The 20,629-nt window shown below is 38.7% G+C and overlaps 1 protein-coding gene across 1 annotated transcript in view; it reads left to right on the top strand.

Annotated features, from left to right (window-relative positions):
- The window catches only part of FGL1 (fibrinogen like 1), a 31,960-nt gene extending 12,575 nt beyond the window's left edge, over positions 1 to 19,385 (top strand). Inside the window, exons 3-8 of the mRNA XM_033226715.1 lie at positions 682 to 862; positions 9,132 to 9,291; positions 9,537 to 9,634; positions 14,765 to 14,853; positions 15,035 to 15,222; positions 19,024 to 19,385. Of these exons, the coding sequence (XP_033082606.1) occupies positions 682 to 862; positions 9,132 to 9,291; positions 9,537 to 9,634; positions 14,765 to 14,853; positions 15,035 to 15,222; positions 19,024 to 19,183 (876 nt within the window). The 3' untranslated portion in view covers positions 19,184 to 19,385. The remainder of the gene's footprint in view (positions 1 to 681; positions 863 to 9,131; positions 9,292 to 9,536; positions 9,635 to 14,764; positions 14,854 to 15,034; positions 15,223 to 19,023) is intronic.
- Positions 19,386 to 20,629: the final 1,244 nt, after the last annotated feature.

The following is a 20,629-nucleotide window of genomic DNA, read 5'->3' as shown; positions in this document are numbered from 1 at the left end:
ATAAATATATTATATATACATATATTTGATATAATATGATAAATATATCTAAATTTATATATAATCTATATGTTATATTATAAATATAAATATATTTTATATACTATATGTATATATTATATATAAAATATATATTTAAATTATGTATTTTATATATTATATGTATATATTATATATAAAATATATATTTTAAATGCATTTATACCAGAGGGCCATTCAAAAATCTCATTTATTATAGGGATTTACATGCCAACAGTACAATTAACTTCTGTAAAGCACATTGCTGTTTAGAAAACACATAAGCAATGTCATGTAGAGATTGAGAGCATGGTTCTTGAACTGAATTAGAATCCCACCTCCACTTACCCACTGAGCCCTTTCCTACCTCATGGAATTGTTATGAGGATCAGATGAGACAACTCTAAAGCTCCCAGCATAGTGATTCTGATTATTTTATATTATTTGATCTTTTGAGTCCAGGAGTTTTGGCATAAGCCATAATTTCCAATTCTTCAAATAGCAGGTAGTATTAGAACTTTTCAAACCACTTTTTGTATGGAATAATATTCTGACATGGGAATTGGAGACAAAATGGAATCGCTGATTTACCCAAATGTTTAAAAAGCACTTGTTTTCCATGAATATGAGATGCATACTCATCTCATCTCACCTGTTTTGCAGGCGCTCGAGGACTGTGCCCAGGAGCAGGTGCGGCTCAGAGCCCAGGTGCGCCTGCTTGAGACCCGGGTCAAACAGCAACAGGTCAAGATGAAGCAGCTTTTGCAGGAGAATGAAGTCCAGTTTCTTGATAAAGGGGAGGAGAATAGTGTCATTGATCTTGGAAGCAAGAGGCAGTATGCAGGTCAGAATGGACTTTTCTTAAGTGTTTCAATAACTTACATTACACACCCATATGCAATGATGGTGCTAGTTATTTGTTTGCTTCGGGTTTTGCTAAAAAGCTTTTCCTATTTCAATAACAAGCAATATGAAGCATTATATCAATTTTAAAGGTCTTCTTTCACACACTACTTTTTTCTGTCTCTGCAGGGGCATTTCATGTGAACGCTAAATATCTGAGAATTTATATTATTTAATAAGAAATCAGGACAATAGATTGAATACTGATGTACATGGCCAGGCACGGTGGCTCATACCTGTAATCCCAGCACTTTGGGAGGCCTAGGTGGGCGGATTACAAGGTCAGCAAATCCAGACCAGCCTGGCCAATATGGTGAAACCCTGTCTCTACTAAAAATACAAAAATTAGCTGGGCATGGTGGTGGATGCCAGTAGTCCCAGCTGCCTGGGAGGCTGAGGCAGGAGAATCACTTGAACCCCGGAGGTGGAGTTTGCAGTAAGCCAAGATCGAGCCACTGCACTACAGCCTGGGTGACACAGTGAGACTCCATCTCAAAAAAAAAAAAAAAAAAAATGTAGTGTACACATGGCAGATTACAATTGGGAATTTTTGCATTTGAGCTTTGTGTTTGTGTATCTTTCCTTGTTACATGTATGCAGTTTTTCCTTCTGAAATCCTAATGCGCATTAGGGTGGCAAATAAGGTAAAAAATAAAGGAGCAGAGAAAGGAAAAAGAACCAGAATTACTAAGGAAAATGAAACAGCAGTTTTTTTATAGGTATATTTAATGTTTTCATAATGTTCCTTTTGATGAGGTCAGTATTTCTCCCGAGAAACTAAGTGATTTTTTTTTTTTTTTTGAGACGGAGTCTCGCTCTGTCGCCCAGGCTGGAGTGCAGTGGCCGGATCTCAGCTCACTGCAAGCTCCGCCTCCCGGGTTTACGCCATTCTCTCGCCTCAGCCTCCCGAGTAGCTGGGACTACAGGCGCCCGCCATCTCGCCCGGCTAATTTTTTGTATATTTTAGTAGAGACGGGGTTTCACCGTGTTAGCCAGGATGGTCTCGATCTCCTGACCTCGTGATCCGCCCGTCTCGGCCTCCCAAAGTGCTGGGATTACAGGCTTGAGCCACCGCGCCCGGCCTGAAACTAAGTGATTTTAAACTGGCAACACATTACACACATTGCTGCCCATATCATTATTCTCTATGGAAATCTGTTCATTTGAATTCCTCCAGAAGTAAAAGGCATCTTTCAGAGTAAACAAACAATGATTGCCAGAAACAAAAACAATGCTACCAAAGCACTTTGTCCATATGTCTACTCAAGCACTACCATGCTACATTGTAATTTCTGGTTATGAGTCTATTGTGGTCAATTAACTGGGCACTTTGTAAGGTCTAAGATGATGTTTAATGTACTTTTATCTCCGTGTTGACTATTAGAGTGCGTAGAACATAGTAGATCCTCATATTCATGAATGAAGGGAAGATAATATACAGGGAGAGGAATAGCAAGATAAGCAAATATAAATTGGGAAATCTATTTGACCGGAATTGAAAGACTGTAGAGGTCAAAGAGATGCCAATCTTATGGGAAATAGAAACATCTTTATTTTCTGCTTCTAAACATACAATTGTCGGATATAGGAGTTGTGAGAAACGTAGAGCCTATGCTTCAATAAAATACTTCAGGGCACCTGGCTAGCTCAGACCGCAGTGCATGAGGGTCTTAAAATGCTCCCTTTTTCTCTGGGCACAGTGGCTCACGCCTGTAATCCCAGCACTTTGGGAGGCTGAGGCGGGCGGATCACGAGGTCAGGAGATCGAGACTATCCTGGCTAACACGGTGAAACCCTGTCTCTACTGAAAATACAAAAAAATTAGCCAAGCGTGGTGGCGGGCGCCTGTAGTCCCAGCTACTTAGGAGGCTGAGGCAGGAGAATGCTGTGAACCCGGGAGGCGGAGCTTGCAGTGAGCTGAGATCGCGCCACTGCACTCCAGCCTGGGCGACAGAGCGAGACTCCGTCTCAAAAAACAAACAAACAAACAACAAAAAAAATACTCCCTTTTTCTCTACCAACATCCTTATCTCCCTCTGCTCAGACTCTTCGCCCTGGGCTCCTGCTTCTCTGTTGACCAGCATCTTGATCCAACTGCCCTACCTCTGGCCCTTAGAGATCAGAAAGAGGCCAGAGTCACTGGTCTGCAGTAGTGGGGATGGCTATAGCATGAAGATGGCCTGTGCCTCTGGAGCCAAGAGGAACCAGGGATAGTTCGGGTAAAAATGGGCTTGGGAAGCAAACGGACTATCATTCAACGGATGAGCATACAGATTAAGGGATCCCAAAAGTACCTACAAAGCTGATCTCAAGGGCAAGGAACGGGTAGATGCAAGCGGAGCACCGTTATTCCAAATGTCAAACCAAGTCCAAGACTCAGGGTGTCTATTCGAACACATTCTGAGCAGGTTATTGACACGGACTCAAGGGCCAATCATAGCAGGAGGCAGCTAATCAGGAGGCAGCTAATCAGATATTTCTTCCCAGGCCTCTACAACCAGTCATAGGAAGACTGAGGCTTAAGTGCTGTGTTAGTCCGTTCTCATACTGCTATAACGAAATAACTGAGGCTGGGTCATTTACAAAGACAAGAGGTTTAATTGACGCCTGGTTCTGCAGGCTGTAAAAGAAACATAGCAGCATCTGCTTCTGGAGAGGCCTCAGGAAACTTACAGACACGGCAGAAGGCAAAGCAGGAGCAGGTACATCTCACGTGGTAGGAGCGCGAGAAAGAGAGACAGGGAGGAGGTGCCACACTTTTTCAAACAATCAGATCTCATGAGAACTCACTCACTGTACAGTACCAAGGGGGATGGTGCTAAACTATTCATGAGAACTCCACCACCATGAGCCAATCGCCTCCCACCAGGCCTTACCTTCAACACTGGGAATTACAACTCCACATGAGATTTGGTGGGGACACACATCCAAATCATACCAAGAGCTGAAAATCCAGTCCTTGTGTTGACACTGCTGGGGAGCAGATTTGGGAAGCAAGGGGTCACCAAGGAATAACACAAGAAATCAGGTACTTGGAAATTACAATGCCAAGGTCAGAAGGATTAACTGTACAAGCAGGAGTTAGAAGAGTCATACAGAGATGGTCAGAAAAAGCATTATAATTATTATAAATATAAGACTGTTATAATAAGACAGATGATAGGAATTCTAGATGACTGTTTTTTGATATAAAAGCCAAAAAAATCAGAATTTCAGTAGATTAACAATATTCTTCATATATTAAGCATGAAGGAGAAAAAGGGTGAATAAAATATGAAATATAAATATAGTTCAATTGTTCCTTTTTTTTTTTTTTTTTTTTTGAGACGGAGTCTTGCTCTGTCGCCCAGGCTGGAGTGCAGTGGCCGGTTCTCAGCTCACTGCAAGCTCCGCCTCCCGGGTTTATGCCATTCTCCTGCCTCAGCCTCCCGAGTAGCTGGGCCTACAGGCTCCCGCCACCTCGCCCGGCTAGTTTTTTGTATTTTTTAGTAGAGACGGGGTTTCACCGTGTTAGCCAGGGTGGTCTTGATCTCCTGACCTCGTGATCCGCCCGTCTCGGCCTCCCAAAGTGCTGGGATTACAGGCTTGAGCCACCGCCCCCGGCCAATTGTTCCTTATTTTTAACATATAGGCAAATAGTACTAGAGAGCCTATTAAGAACAGATAATAAACAAAATATATAACATAAAAATTGCAATAAAATATAATGTAATACATATTATATTACATAAAATATATAAGAACTTGCTCACACCAAAGTTTATGTTTTTGGTATCCTTAAATTTAAAACAATTAAATATTCATATATATAATCTGTAGAAATATAAATTTTTTGTTCTGAGTTACAAGTTGCTTTATTATTACTAAATTAGTTATTTTCTGAATTCCAATTTATCTGATGGTTGAAAACACCCAATTACACACAACCTAGCAATTTGTGCAAACAATGCCCATACCACATGGTTTTATATAGCATATCATTAAACTGTATCTTTTTTTTTTTTGAGACAGAGTCTCGCTCTGTCACCCAGGCTGGAGTGCAGTGGCCGGATCTCAGCTCACTGCAAGCTCCACCACCCGGGTTCACGCCATTCTCCTGCCTCAGCCTCCCGAGTAGCTGGGACTACAGGTGCCCGCCACCACGCCCGGCTAATTTTTTTGTATTTTTTAGTAGAGACGGGATTTCACCATGTTAGCCAGAATGGTCTCGATCTCCTGACCTCGTGATCCGCCCACCTCGGCCTCCCAAAGTGCTGGGATTACAGGCTTGAGCCACTGCGCCCGGCCTAAGCTATCTTTTTTTAAGCATGTGGATGCTAGTGAATTATGAATTAAAAGATTACTGTATCAATTTCATATTAACTGGTGGCAATCACAAAAATCTGGCATCACCACCACTGTTCAGTTGACAAGACCACTGCTCCACCATCTCCCCTTCTGCAGGAGCCCCCAGTCTACATGAGTGTCTTGAGGCGGGATACAAAGTGGCCTAAGGTGTTGACTCTGAAGCTCGATTTCAAAGTCCACCTGCCCATCTTGCTAGCTGCAGCCTTTGGGCAAATTACATAACCTCTGTGTTTCCTGTAATCCCCATCTGGAGAATGGGAATGATACGAATGCTGTGTGTTTGTTGTGAGGATTAAAATATATTAAAATTAGTAAATATATTTTGCCCAGGTGTCATGAATCATGCCTGTAATCCCCGCACTTTGGGAGGCCAAGGTGGGAGGAACACTTGAGGCCAAGATTTCAAGAACAGCCTGGGCAACAGAGTGAGACCCTAATACTACAAACAACAACAACAAATTGCCAGGCTCGGTGGTGCATGCATGCAGGCCCAGCTACTCAGTAGGCTGAGGCAGGAGGATTGCAGGAGGAGTTTGGGGCTGCAGTGAGCTATGATTGAGCCACTCACAATCACTCCGTTACAGCCTGGGTAACAGTGAGACCCTGTCTCTCAAATAAGTTAATTAATTAAATTAAATGAATTAATATATTTAACATAGTAGAGCAAAAGAAGTACTCAATGAATGCCAGCTATCTATGGACATTATTATATCCTTGTTTTCAAGGGAGAGACCCCACTCACTCGACCTTACAAGAGTATTGCATTCTGTCAGTATTAACTTAATTGCACATTTAAAAATAACAAAGAGAGCAAAACTGAATTGTTTGTAACACAAAGGATAAATGCTTGAGGGGATGGATACCTCATTTTCCATGATGTGAGGATGGTGCATTGCATGCCTGTATCAAAATATCACATGTACCCCAATAAATACATACACCTACTATGTACCCACCTTCCTTTATCCTTTTATTTTTTTCCTTATGTTGCCTAGAGGTGAGGATGGCGGTAGCAGGGCCAGTTCTGGCATATCCCGGCATGCTCTGGGGAGTGGCAGCTGACCTCTTTTGCTGACCTCTTTTTGTGTTTAGAATGTGGGGTACTTTGTGCCTTTGGTTCTCAGCGTTGAGCCTCAGTCACCATCCTGAGACAACAGGAAAAAGCCCATTTGGTAGGCTGTCATGTCACTTTATGAGCTTAAACATTCAGCCTTCCAACATAGCTTGCTTTCTGCATGATCAGAGAAAGGAGGCACATCACCCAGTTTAATACAGTGTTCGTCAAAACAGAAGGCAGGACGCCTTGGCCTCACTCTAGTATTATGTAAATATTCAAAATTCTTTTTCTTAAAAAAAAAAAAAAAACTCCCATGAACACAAAGCTCTTTAACCTTGTTTTTCTTCTACCTGTTCTACAGGGAGTTGAATGGGTCCGAACACTTTGAAAACCACCATTTTAAATATCAAGTTAATATCTTAAATTCTACATTTCTCAAACTTTCTGCTGTTACAGTTTAAGTCACATTTCCCGAAGCAGGCTTCTTAACTTGTTAGCTATAAGCAAGTTGAACTACTGGTGCTTTTTTGCTTTTTTAATGTTGATTTACTTGTTGGGGGTTTTGTTGTTGTGCTACTGTTTTTGTCAGTTGAAAGCTGTTCTTAAATTGTGTTTGGCATTTTCTTCTGGGGAGAAGGAAAATTTTAAAAACAAGAGCAAAAAAATAACAAACTCGCAGTTAGCATAAAATAATAACAAGCAGAAAATGTTGGCTGAAACCTCTATATTCACTAAGTTTTCCAGAGGCAAATGTTATAGCTAATCACTTCCATATTTGCCTGGAAAAGAGTTTGAGTGAGTCTTTAGTATTCAGCTCTTCGGTAGGAAATTAAATATAAGCAAAAAGCTTCTTTCCAAACAGGGCTAAAATCTGCTTACTTTAATAAAAGTGTTGTGCTATACACTTGACTACACGATGTAAACCTTATAACAACATTGAACTAATTTTAGGTAATCATTTTCTCATTGTTTTGCTTCTTGTTTAATCACCAAAACAGGATCCTTTTTGTAATTTAGCATGTATTTGAACACTTGTGCTTCCGAATCTTGAAAATAAATCTATGAATAAAGTCTAAATCATTACAAAGGTAAACATCTCACCAAAGCAGTAGTATATGATCAGTCCCAGCCATGTGAAGGCTTTATAAAATGACTAAGGTTCTTTCTTTTCTTTTCTCTTCTGATTTCTATGGCCTATTCAACCTACTTAATGTGCAATATATTTTATCTGTAACAAAATGAGAGAGTTATAAATTTGGCAACTTAGTATCAAAACAATGAACATGAAAAAGAACTTTAAAATATGCTACAAGAATGGAATTATCCAATCAGAAAAAAAAAATTTTTAAAGGAACTTAACAAAGCGACAGGGGTAAAAGTGTAAAGTTGATGATGTCATAACATTTTTATTCAAATGTTTGTAGATGGCTCTTCTTAAGACTATCTGTTTATAGTGGCCACTACTTCCGTCATCCTAAAACATAGTTTGCTATGCATCTAAACAATAGAGAGGTCTCTATTTGCCACATTCTCTAAGTCTGTACAGATCAACCTAGGTGAGACCCAATGGGTATTAATTTACATCACCCTCAGGTGGCTTAAGAAACAGGTATCACCTTTTGCAGGGTGTGGTGGCTCACACCTGTAATCCTATCGCTTTGGGAGGCCGAGGTGGGCAGATTGCCTGACCTCAGGAGTTTGAGACCAGCCTGGCCAACATGGCAAAATCCCATTCCTACTAAAAGTACAAAAAAATTACCCAGGTGTGGAGGCACATGCCTATAATGCCAGCTACTCGGGAGGCTGAGGCAGGAGAATTGCTCGAACCTGGGAAGCAGAGGTTGTAGTGAGCCGAAATTGCACCACTGCACTCCAGCCTGGGTGAAAGAGCAAGACTCTGTCTCAAAGAAGAAAAAAAAAAAAAAAGAAAGAAACAGATATTATTTTTTGGTGACAAAGGAGTAGCATGTTTGCTTCAGCGTTCAAAGAAATACCACAGCAAAAAAGAATTAAGGGATGAAACAAATAGCAGAAGCTTGCCGTTTTCAGCAAAAACATCTAAGAATGTACGGACTTTTCGAAACTTCAGTGAGCTAATAAAAAATCTAATGAGGCTAAGAGGTTATAAGATTTTGAGAAGATTACTATTTCGGGTTCATTTTCAGATGTCCAGCATGAGTTCTCATGCTCTAAGTCAAGATAACAAATAACTTAGTTGTTTGGTGTTAATATTTCTGCTTTCATTTTTAGCTTCATGGGTGAGATACATTTTACTATTCTGTCTGATAAAACTGTAAGTTCCACCTAAATACACTGTTATTAACAGATTACACATAACTTGCTTTTTAACGTTGTTTTCTACAAAACTCAGAAATTAGAGACTAGGTCAGGCGTGGTATCTCACACCTGTAATCCCAGCACTTGTGGAGTCTGTGGTGGAAGAAGAGGATTGCTTGAAGCCAGGAATTCAAGACAAGCCTGGGCAATATAGAGACACTCCCCATCTCTACAAAAAAAAAAAAAAAAAGTAAAAGAAAAAAGAAGAAAGAAACAAAAAACTAGATTCTTATTGAACTCCCTTTTTTTCCCTCCATGATTATATCACAGATTCGGGTGGCAACTAATAGCTAAGAAAATAAAACTTTCCTAACATCCACTGGAAGATGTACAAGATGCAATTTTAAAACGCTGATTTCTATACCATGTGTTATCCGTCTCCAGTGATATTGAGTAGTCTCATTCAGAGGCTTTGCAAGGGGAAGAAAAGACACATAATGAATGTTACATTACCTTGTTTTAAAAACAGATTGTTCAGAGATTTTCAATGATGGGTATAAGCTCAGTGGATTTTACAAAATCAAACCTCTCCAGAGCCCAGCAGAATTTTCTGTTTATTGCGACATGTCCGACGGAGGAGGATGGACTGTAATTCAGAGACGATCTGATGGCAGCGAGAACTTTAACAGGTGTGCTCATTACGACATAAGAATTTATTTGTAGCGGCAAATGTGAGATTTATAAGTCAAATATTTTGATCATATCCTGAAGTATATTAATGAGACAGAATTTCATTCTCTCTAAATAAGAATGCTGAAAATGAATTAACAAATCAAGAAAATATTGGAGGTGGTAGTAGCATGGGGTGGGTGGTGCTCACTTTGGTACCACAAGTGGAGTTTGCTAAAATCAGCTTCCACTTTACATTTTTTAGAGGATGGAATGACTATGAAAATGGCTTTGGAAATTTTGTCCAAAAACATGGTGAATATTGGCTGGGCAATAAAAATATTCACTTCTTGACCACTCAAGGTAAGGTTTGAATGATGTCAAATTTATTTGGAATACAATAAAAACAACACTACAATTTTTTTTTTTTACCAAATTATAGGCAATGGAACTAATTCAATAATTGCTATGATTTACAGATGGTAGTGATAACTTTTGGGCAATAATCCCAAATGTAAAATGTGGCTGCCTAAGATTAGAAACACACAAAAAAAACTAGAATTAGGTTGGGGGAATTGTTTTCTCATATATGTGTATGAGAAATATCTGTATATATAGATATATATTTATAGATAGATAGTGATATATTCTATTTAGATATATATATATCTATACTTTGTGAGAAGTAATACATGGCTGTTGATTTTCAGCCACTAGCTTAAATATATCAGATATATAGATATATATCACTATATATATTAGATATGTAGATATATATCACTATGTATCTATATAGAATATATAGATATTCTATATCTGAAAAGGATATAAAATGTCATAATTATTCTTTTTTGATGCCTTGAGTTCCTGAAGATTATATATACTGTATCAGTTATCTAATGTCACAATAATACTGTGTAACAATCCCCTTTCAAAGCTAGTGGCTTAAAATCAACAGCCATTTATTACTTCTCACACATCTGCAGGTTGGCTGGGTGATTCTGCTGATCAGGGCTGGGCTCTGCTGATCATGGCTGGGCTTGCTTATGAATGTGAAATCAACTTCCTGATTGAAGTTGTGGCTCTAGGATGGAAGGATTCCACCGGGCTCCATAGGGTCTCTCATCTTCCAGCTGGCTAGCCTGGACTTGTTCTTGTAGCACAGGCAGGGTTCCAGAAAAAAGAATGGATGTATATAAGTCTCTTGAGATCTAGGCTCAGAACCGGCACGGAATCATTTTTCTTCCATGGGTGAAAGCAAATCACAGGAGCAGCTCAGACTTATTTTAAAAAGAAAATAAACAATAGGAGGAGTTATGAAGACATATTATGAGAGGGAGGTGAAAAATTGGGGAATTGGCGCTATTTTTCCAATAAAATACCATAATATATGAAATGTCCATGTTTCCACATACCTCTCATCTTTTATGTTGAAATTTTTTCAAAGATGCAACCAATTTGAAAGAAGTTTCAACCTACCTCCTGTATCCTACATTAACATTTTACTTTGCTTGTTTTTATTACGTGTCTATCCATTTGCCCATTACTCAATCCATCCATCAATCCATCTTTTCTGTATATATATTTCAAAGTAAATAGCAGACATCTGCACAATTCTCCCTATATACTTTTAAATTCTTATCTTTAGAGTTTAATATTTGTCTAAAATATTGCTTTGATAACAAATTTTCCAAGCTTCAGTCTTCCATGTTCTTTTGCTCCAATCCATTGTCTTCCCTACCTCGTTGTAGTCGGAGATTACCATCAGTTCCACTCAAATCTTATCCTGAATCCTTCATAAAAGGCAACTGTAATGCCCAAGAAAGCATGCCAAGTTACACTGCAATTGCATTAAAAATAAAATAGCCGGGCATGGTGGCTCATACCTGTAATCCCAGCACTTTGGGAGGCCGAGGCAGGTGGATCCCACGAGGCCAGGAGTTTGAGACCAGCCTGGCCAATATAGTGAAACCCTGTCTCTACTAAAAATACAAAAATTTTCGGCTCACCCCTGTAATCCCAGCCACTTGGGAGGCTGAGGCAGGTGAATTGCTTGAACCCAAGAGGCAGAGGTTGCAGTGAGCCGAGATTGTGCCAACACACTCCAGCCTGCATGACAGAGCGAGACTCCATCTCAAATAATAATAATAATAATAATAATAATAAATTGATTAAAATAAAACAAGAGTTCATTTTTTCCACCCAAGTTCTGGAAAGCTATTGGTGTTTCTATATTTATAGTAGTAGGATTATGGTTATAAAGTTCTTTGAGACACTAGAATAATAAACATTAGACAGGATGAGTAATCCTAGAAACCTTATACTTTCTTTATACGTCCTTCTTATGATCAGTGCTCTCCAAATTTATATCAGCCTTCCTTTCCTTCAGCATATCTATTATTCTAGTTTTAAGTGTTTTATGCCAGATATATAAAATTTGCCATACCAACTTCTGTTTAATTTGCACGTTGATATTTGTCTGGTTTCTTATTGAAACTATGAAAACCCCAGAGCAGTAACCCTTGGCTCTTTCTAAATAGATGAAATTCAAACTTATTGTTTTTCGAGTTATTATGATGTACATATTTGCCCAGAGGAACTTTGCCAACAAACCTGTTCCCGTTCATATTTCAACTTGGTACTCAGGCTGGCTAATCTCATGGCAGTAAAAATGTATTTTTCAGTACCTAGGCCCACAATCATGTATCCCAATAACCCAGACAATAGGCAGTGCTTTTGTCTCCGCATTCTTTAATTATGAGAGCATTACGGCTAATGAATTACCTCTGGGAATGGCTTTATCCCCACTACATAAATCTTGACTAGAAGTAGTAGCCATAAAATTGATTTAGAAATGGTAAATGTAATTTGTTTACTTACTGAACACAGAGACATTTAAATGGTTAGCCAAAAAACTGAGACTTTACGTCTCTTCTATAATAGAGGTTTTTGTTTTGTTTTGTTTTGTTTTTTGTTTTGTTTTTTGTTTTTTGTTTTTTTTGAGACAGATTCTTGCTCTGTCGCCCAGGCTGGAGTGCCTTGGCTCACTGCAACCCCTGCCTGTTGATTCAAGTAATTCTCATGCCTCAGCCTCCTGAGTAGCTGGGATTATGGGCGCACACCACCACACCCAGCTAATTTTTGTATTTTTAGTAGAGATGGTGGTCTCACCATGTTGGCCAGGCTGGTTTCAAACTCCTGGCTGCAAGTGATCTGCCTGCCTCAGCTTCCCAAAGTGCTGGAATTACAGGTATGAACCACCGCATCTGGCCTGTAACAGAGTATTTTTAAAGACAGTTGACTTAGCCTGCCTTGCTGCTCTTATCCACTCTACAGTCTTGTCTCACGTGACCTTTACTACCTTGAGAGAGCTCCCTGGGGCAAGAAAATTGTGGTAATAAATTAACAAGCCCAAGAGAGGCCCACATTCCCTCTTAAAGGGACTCCAGTCATGAGGAATCCAGCATTCCCTGCCCCACAGCCTTGCGTTTGTTTATAGGACTCCTTCAGGCTGTTCTCTTGTCTGTCCTCTTCTGCTGCTGGTGTGTGCACCCTTAAGCTTGAGGGGAGGCTAAAGAAAGGCTTTTTTTTTTTTTTTTGATGAAGTCCCGCTCTGTCGCCAGGCTGGAGCGCAGTGGCACAATCTTAGTTTACTGCAACCTCTGCCTCCCGGGTTCAAGCAATTCTCCTGCCTCAGCCTCCTGAGTAGCTGGGATTACAGGCATGCACCACCATGCCCAGCTAATTTTTGTATTTTTAGTAGAGACGGGGTTTCACCATGTTGGCCAGGATGGTCTCGATCCCCTGACCCTGTAATCCACCCACCTTGGGTGTGAATAGAGCTTGGATATGCAGCCTCGGATGTCCACAAGGGTATCCAAAGCCCCTTGCTCTAAGTGATGGAGATGGGGATGGGAAGATAGAAGAGGCCAACCACAGATGCGACCTAGGTGGTAGGACTATTCAGGGACTCTCTTTCCCAGTGCCTCCATGGTCTGGCTTGAAACTTCAAGGAATGTGAGGCTCTAAATTCTAATCTGACCTTACAGGTCATTGTTACATCTTATTTATCAAAGTAGGAAGATAGAACCCATATGATCTAATAATTTGATTTATAAACTTCAGTGCCCCTGACAAGAGATCTGTTTCTGAAAAAGGAAGTCTTTGTTATTTCTAAACAATGGAACAACAACAACAACAAAAAGATTACTTGAAGGTAGCAACTATTTTAAGCATTTTAAAAACGTAATGCTCTTTTATCACCTAGAATTTTTACAGTCATTAAAGTATATCTTTAATGTTTAGAGATTTGTTGTCATCATATATCATTCTTTAGCATATATAAAAGAGAATATATACGCAATACGTTGTATTCTTTTTTTTTTTTCTGAGACGGGGTCTTGCTCTGTCACCCAGGCTTGGAGTGCAGTGGAGCGATCTTGGCTCACTGCAAGCTCTACCTCCCGGGTTCATGCCATTCTCCTGCCTCAGCCTCCTGAGTAGCTGGGACTACAGGTGCCCACCACCATGCCCGGCTAATTTCTTTTTGTATTTTTGATAGAGACGGGGTTTCACCATGTTACCCATGATGGTCTTGATCTCCTGACCTCATGATCCGCCTGCCTTGGCCTCCCAAAGTGCTGGGATTACAGGCTTGAGCCACAGCGCCCACCCCATTGTGTTCTTAGAATGCTTTTACACGTAGATATCACCTCTTCAGAAATACCTTTTTAATCAGAGTCATTGATGTTAGTGTATTTTCCAGTAATTATCATCATCTCCGTCATTGAGAATATTGGTGGTACAGCATTTCTCAAGAATGTTTTCTTGTTGTCTCTGAAATTCTCCAATGACATCCACTCTATAAACGTTGATGATAGTCTCTTAATCTTATGAGCCATTATCAAAGGAAGGTTTTCAGATAACAATTAGGATTCGTATTTCTTCCTCAAATTATTCTTAAAGGGTTTGCTGGCTGATCTTTCATGCTATCAGGAAAATAACCAAGTTCGGGCATATGCAGGTAATGGCAACTACATTTTACAAACCTAGTGACTCAGCTACAAAAAAAATTACACGATGTCATTAATAGTTGCCATTTACGTTCAAGATCAACATTCTTACTGAAGTCAAGAAAAAGAGGCCAAACGATTAAATGTAAAAACGTCAGTCCTTTCATTGTTAGATTGCTTTAAGTAATGACTTATTTTTTCTGTTGTTCATTATTAAGAGAATTGCACTAGCTTTTACCTCTGAGAGATCTAGTAGACATTTTAAAAATTTAATATCGTATCCATCATTTTTTTACAATACATTACACGATAAAATGTTTATGTTATAAACACAATGGAGTCACTGTTTAATCTTTGAAAACCGGTTCTTGGCCAAAGGAAATGGTAAAAGTAAAATAGAGCTGTGAATTATTTTTAATCCGCTGTAGTCCGTGTCATGTCACGCATTTTTAAAAATTATAATTTCTTGTTTCGTTTTTAGAAGACTACACTTTAAAAATCGACCTTGCAGATTTTGAAAAAAATAGCCGTTATGCACAATATAAGAATTTCAAAGTTGGAGATGAAAAGGTACTACAATTTTCTAATAAGTAAAACCATAAATAAATGCTTTAAATGTGCAACAAAACCCTGGAGTCAGTGGAAATAAAAATATACAACAGAGTCTGTTCTTTTGTTTATGAAATAAACTTCATTTTAAAATGGTCAGAGAGGAACTCCACTGACTTTAGAAATTGCTCTTTTTCTTTAGAATTTCTATGAGTTGAATATTGGGGAATATTCTGGAACAGCTGGAGATTCCCTTGCGGGGAGTTTTCATCCTGAGGTGCAGTGGTGGGCTAGTCACCAAAGAATGAAATTCAGCACGTGGGACAGAGATCATGACAACTATGATGGGAACTGCGCAGAAGAAGATCAATCTGGCTGGTGGTTTAACAGGTTTGATGTCTTATGAGCATAGTCGTAATGGAGTTGATGAGATCTCACTGATGGGCATTAATTATCAATATAATATGTATGGTAATGGTCTTTATTTATAATGTTAGTATTACTAAGTAATCATTAGACTTCTTCAGCAATGAAGTAGTTTTGAGGATTTGTTCATTGTGAACATTAGTAAAGTTTAAATGTCATAGAAATAAATTATTACTTTTACAAAGATCATTTGCAAACTGAATTATGGATGAGTTATAAATAGAAGGCCACAAATTCACACAAATAAAGAGAGAGCATCTATACATAAGGAGAATATTTGGCATCCTAATAACCAACTAGTTCTTCACCTGATGATATCACACAAAAGAGCCACTGTTATTGCTATAATGTTTCTGTAGACTACTACTTTTCAATCACTATGGCTTTCATTAATTCATTGAATCCAAGCCTCTCCCAACACAGAAATTTCCTTAACAATAATCCTGAAACCTAATTCTACCCTCTGACTGAATACATTCATGTTACTTTAGCAGCAAATTCATTCCATTTTTGATTGTACATATTTGCTTCTTTTTTTACTAATACAAAATATTTTATATATTTCTGGGGTACATGGGCTAATTTTTCCATTTTTGCTAGAGATGGGGTTTTGCCATGTTGCTCAGGCAGGTCTCGAACTCCTGGCCTCATGTGATCCTCCCACCTCGGCCTCCCAAAGTGTTGGGATTACAGGCGTGAGCCACTGCAACCGGCCCAATTCATAAGTTTTAAATTGCACGTCATTCTGAGCAGAGATTCACACCACTGGATTCATTCTGCCCAGGAGGTGGGTCACCCCTTTGTCTGGCATCTCCACACTGAAAGGCTTCTCTGCCCAAGACACTTAGTAGCAGTCTCAGTTATCAGATCCAGTGTTGCGGTTTCAGAGTGCTTGTGTTCGAATCATGTTTATTTGATTTAATAATAGTCCCAAAGCCCAAGAGCTGTAATGCTGACATATTGTTATATAATCATAATATTTTATTATTAGTTATTGTTAATCTCTTACTGTGCCTAATTTATAAATTAACTTTATCATAGGTATGTATATTACAGAAAAAACAGAGAACTGCTATAGATTTTTTTTTCCTTACTACACCCACAAGATTTTTCCCCCTAGCGTTCTGAAATTTTACAGTGACGTACACTGTTGCGGTCTTCTTTTCATTTACTACAGTGGGTACTCAGTGGTTCTTTTCAATCTATATCATGTCCTTCAATTTAGTACATTTTATTTTCTTTAGCTGCTCGTTGGTCACTTTGTAGCTGTTTCAGTTATCAGACTGAAAAAGCATGGTATCGATATATAGAATTTGGTATTATCCGTAGTTTCAGGCATCCGCTAGGGGTCTTGGAATGTATGCCCTACAGATAAGGGAGTACTACTGCGGTTGTAAAAACAGTCATTTTTTTTCTGTATTTTGCTTGTTTTAAAAAAATTTGAGTCCACTTAATATTTGATCATTTGTAAAGGCACTGGAGTAGTTCCAGCAGTGTGAAGGAGAGAAACCAATTTCTCTCTCTTGCTTTTCAAATTGGAGGTGATGATAGTCTTTTCCTTAGTGGTTTTCTTGTTATTTTAAAAACCATCTTCTTCACCTGTTCCTACTCTTCCTTTCTTTCCCCCTTGTCCTTCTAAGTTACCATGACATAAAACTTACGTGTAATTCATGAAGTCATCTGCAGCGTCAACAATGTTTGATTTTGAAAAGAATTCCATATACAGAAATAATTATGAATAGTATCATGAGATCAGACCCATGTACTTTATCCAGCTGACTGGCTTCTAAGGCATCTGAATGAAAACTACCATACATATTAAGGTGGGCAAAGGAATGATTTCCCTAACTTTAAAGATATGGGTTCAGGGAGAACAAAGAAAGGCAATTCATTGGCTGGAGCCACCCAAGGAGCCTGCGTTATCCTTGGAATCAAAAGAGTTGATAAGGCTGCGCAATTGGAAAATCAGTAGGCATTAAGGGAGAGAAAGTAGATTGTTCTAGAAACTTGGTGCTACTTTTATCATGCCTACTATTAGTGAGTTTGACTATCATCTTTTCTTCCTTTTTACTCTTGCTTTTTTTCTGTCCCATAGTTCTTCTAATTTACATGAAATGTTGGCACTTCATAAATACGACCCACCTATAAGACGTTCTTTTTCCATATAGCAAACTAATCACTGTGTGTTGATGTCTTGACTTTGTTAGCGTAGCATTTCACATGAGCGTTCACAGCCACTTCTTCACCGAGGGAACCCCAATCATCCCCCAATCTAGTTTCAAATCCAGGCTGTTCTAAAAATTAAAGGATGCTGGAAAACTGGTCTCAGAATAGTGAAGGTTTCTTATGTTGATCACAGAGTTAGTTTCCCAATGGGATTCAAATCATAGACCAAATATAAAAATACAGTTAGCAGATATCTCTAGATAGACAAATATATGCCAAAATGTATAGTCTGGAGACTCAATTTACAGTATTTTCTTTTGTAACATTATTTTCCATGCTGTTTTAAAAACACAGTAGGCTTTGACATGTGCAGACTTAACATACATATTTTCAATTAATTACATCCATTTAAATTAGGAGGACTCTGAGAATGCTCAGTAGGGGTGGATCGTTAGGCTGATAAGTGATTCAAGCCAGCCACTCAGCCTTTATGGGTAGATTATGTGCTTTTTTGATTCAATAATTTGGGTTTTTCCATAGATGTTCAGAACTATCTCATGTGAATGTTCTCCTTCTATCCTAATTCTGACATCTTTTCATTAATTGTATCAATAAAGAAGTATATGGTAATTAATTTCATAATAACACATAAACTTATTGCATACTCTTATATGTAAATTATACATATCAAGGACAAAATTTACAGACTCCAAAGGAGGAAAGAAACATTTTTATATTGTCAATAACCTAACCAGCTTGTCTAGATTGGTGCAATATATGTAAAAAATTAACTCAGCAACTAGGAAAAAATGATTATTGGTTGATGGGTGGGAAAACTTTAAATGGTGGTTTAGGTTTTGTTTGCTTACCCTTGAGATTAAAATAATTGATACGCTAGCAATTTAAAGAAGAGGAGGGAGGGAGTTGGAATTACGAAAGCTAAGTCTTAGCAGCAGATGAACGAACATGTGAGTGCAAATTATCCAGGAAAGCCAGCAGTAGAGCACCTTGCCTGTGCCTTACTTTGCTGACACTCACCTTTGCTCTTGCTAAGTATGAGATTAACTGTTGTCCTGAGTCAGGAGGTTGTAAGGCTGGAGGTTACAAGGATTGGTTTTTGTTGGCTTGTTTTAATTTTTCGTTTAAAGGCAATCAAAAATTGAAATGCTTATTTTTCAATGCACTGTGAGTGGCCTGGATTGTATTTTCAGATTTGTTATGGCAGTAAAACTCAACAGTTTAAAATACCCATCTCTGAGGCCAGGCACGGTGGCTCACACCTGTTATCCCAGCATTTTGGAAGGCTGAGGCAGGAGGATTGCTTGAGCTCAGGAGTTCGAGACCAGTCGGGACAACATAGAGAGACTTTGTCTCTATTATTTAAAAAAAATTAAAAAAAAAAAAATAAAACACCATATCTATCTATTGTAGAAATTTCTTAGCTTTTGGAAACTAGTAAATATTTACTTGTCTGAAAAATGGCAGAATTCGTAGTTCAAAAGTTTTGGGTATTTGCTAGCAAAATAAAAGAGTTTCTGAACAATATTTTTCCAGTCTGATTGTTGTTTTCTTTTTTTCCCTCTCCCCTCCTTCCACTAGGTGTCACTCTGCAAACCTGAATGGTTTATACTACAGCGGCCCCTACACGGCTAAAACAGACAATGGGATTGTCTGGTACACCTGGCATGGGTGGTGGTATTCTCTGAAATCTGTGGTTATGAAAATTAGGCCAAATGATTTTATTCCAAATGTCATTTAATTGTTGCTGTTGGGCTTTCATTTCTGCAATTCAGCTTTGTTTAAAGTGATTTGAAAAATACTCATTCTGAACATACCATGCGCAATCATGATTACTGTTGTGAGTACTGCTTTTCATTCTTCTCGCTTGCCTTTGTTACTTAATGTACTTTCAGTACAGCAGATATGCTATATTCACCAAATAAATGTAGATTGTGTTAATATTTATTGAATCCGTGTGTGCAAAAGGCTCTGATACGGGCTTATGTCAGACAAAACACAAAAAGCGTAGATTATATACCATGACTTAGGATATATAAGCATAAATGCATAATAAATTATGAATGCAATTGGCAAAACACATGACAAAATGCAGCAAATAATGGATTGCCGAATCAGCTGCAGAGACCGTAAATATTATGAGTTGGGATTTGAACTCGGGTTTTGGATTACAGAATGGAAACTTTTAAGCGCAACCCGGGATCTTAATCACTACAAAACGCTACTTGTATTTTTAGGAAGTTTATATAGGTTATACACTTCTCTCACAGGGCTCATTTTAATTCTTACTCCAATCCTGTGAGGTTATTATCTCCATTTAACAGAGCTGAGAATTAGTGGGTCTGAGTTTTTGTGACTGCTCAAAGTTACAAAGTAGGGGAACAAGGCCTCAAATTCAAGTCCTCTGATGCGAAATCAAATGTTTTGCCACCATCCTATAGCTTCTTCTGGATAGAACTTGGATTGGTGCAGAGTAGGGAGAGAACATTTCAAATGAAAGTAAAAGATACTCCAAAAGGCCGGGCACGGTGGCTCACGCCTGTAATCCCAGCACTCGGGGAGGCTGAGGCAGGCGGATCACTTGAGGCCGGGAGTTTGAGACAAGCCTGGCCAACGTGATGAAATCCCGTTTCTACTAAAAATACAAAAATTTGCTGAGTGTACTGGTGTGAGCCTGTAATACCAGCTACTCAGGAGGCTGAGGCAGGAGAATGCTTGAACCTTGGAAGCAGAGGTTGTAGTGAGCTGAGATCGTGCCACTACACTCCAACCTGGCCAATAAAGTGAGACGTCATCTCAGGAAAAAAAAAAAAAAGATACTCTAAAAAATATTTGTGTGCCAACTACGTGTCAAGCACAGAGAGTTCAAGTCCATATGGAACTTAGTTTTTTGGTAAATACACTAATCATAGAATCACAAAATATACATAATTTTAAAAGTTGATACGTATGAAGTAAAGATATGTGCCTGGGAAATGTATACCAGGAGGATCTGACCTGGCTTTGGGGTAGGAGATTAGAAAAGCTTCCCAGAACAACTGACTTTTTGAGCTGAGACCTTTTAACAAGGTGTACGTGGGAAGATATTGCAGATGGAGGGAATCACGTGTGTAAAGTACACAGAGCAGGAAAGTGCTTGGGAACAAAAGGTTAGACAGCCAATATAGTTAAGTTATCCTTAAATCCT

Source organism: Trachypithecus francoisi, unplaced genomic scaffold, assembly GCF_009764315.1.
Source record: "Trachypithecus francoisi isolate TF-2019V2 unplaced genomic scaffold, Tfra_2.0 Contig01440, whole genome shotgun sequence".
NCBI lineage: Eukaryota > Metazoa > Chordata > Mammalia > Primates > Cercopithecidae > Trachypithecus > Trachypithecus francoisi.
Note: the sequence above shows the minus strand (reverse complement) of the source record. Positions and strands in the feature narration are given on the sequence as shown.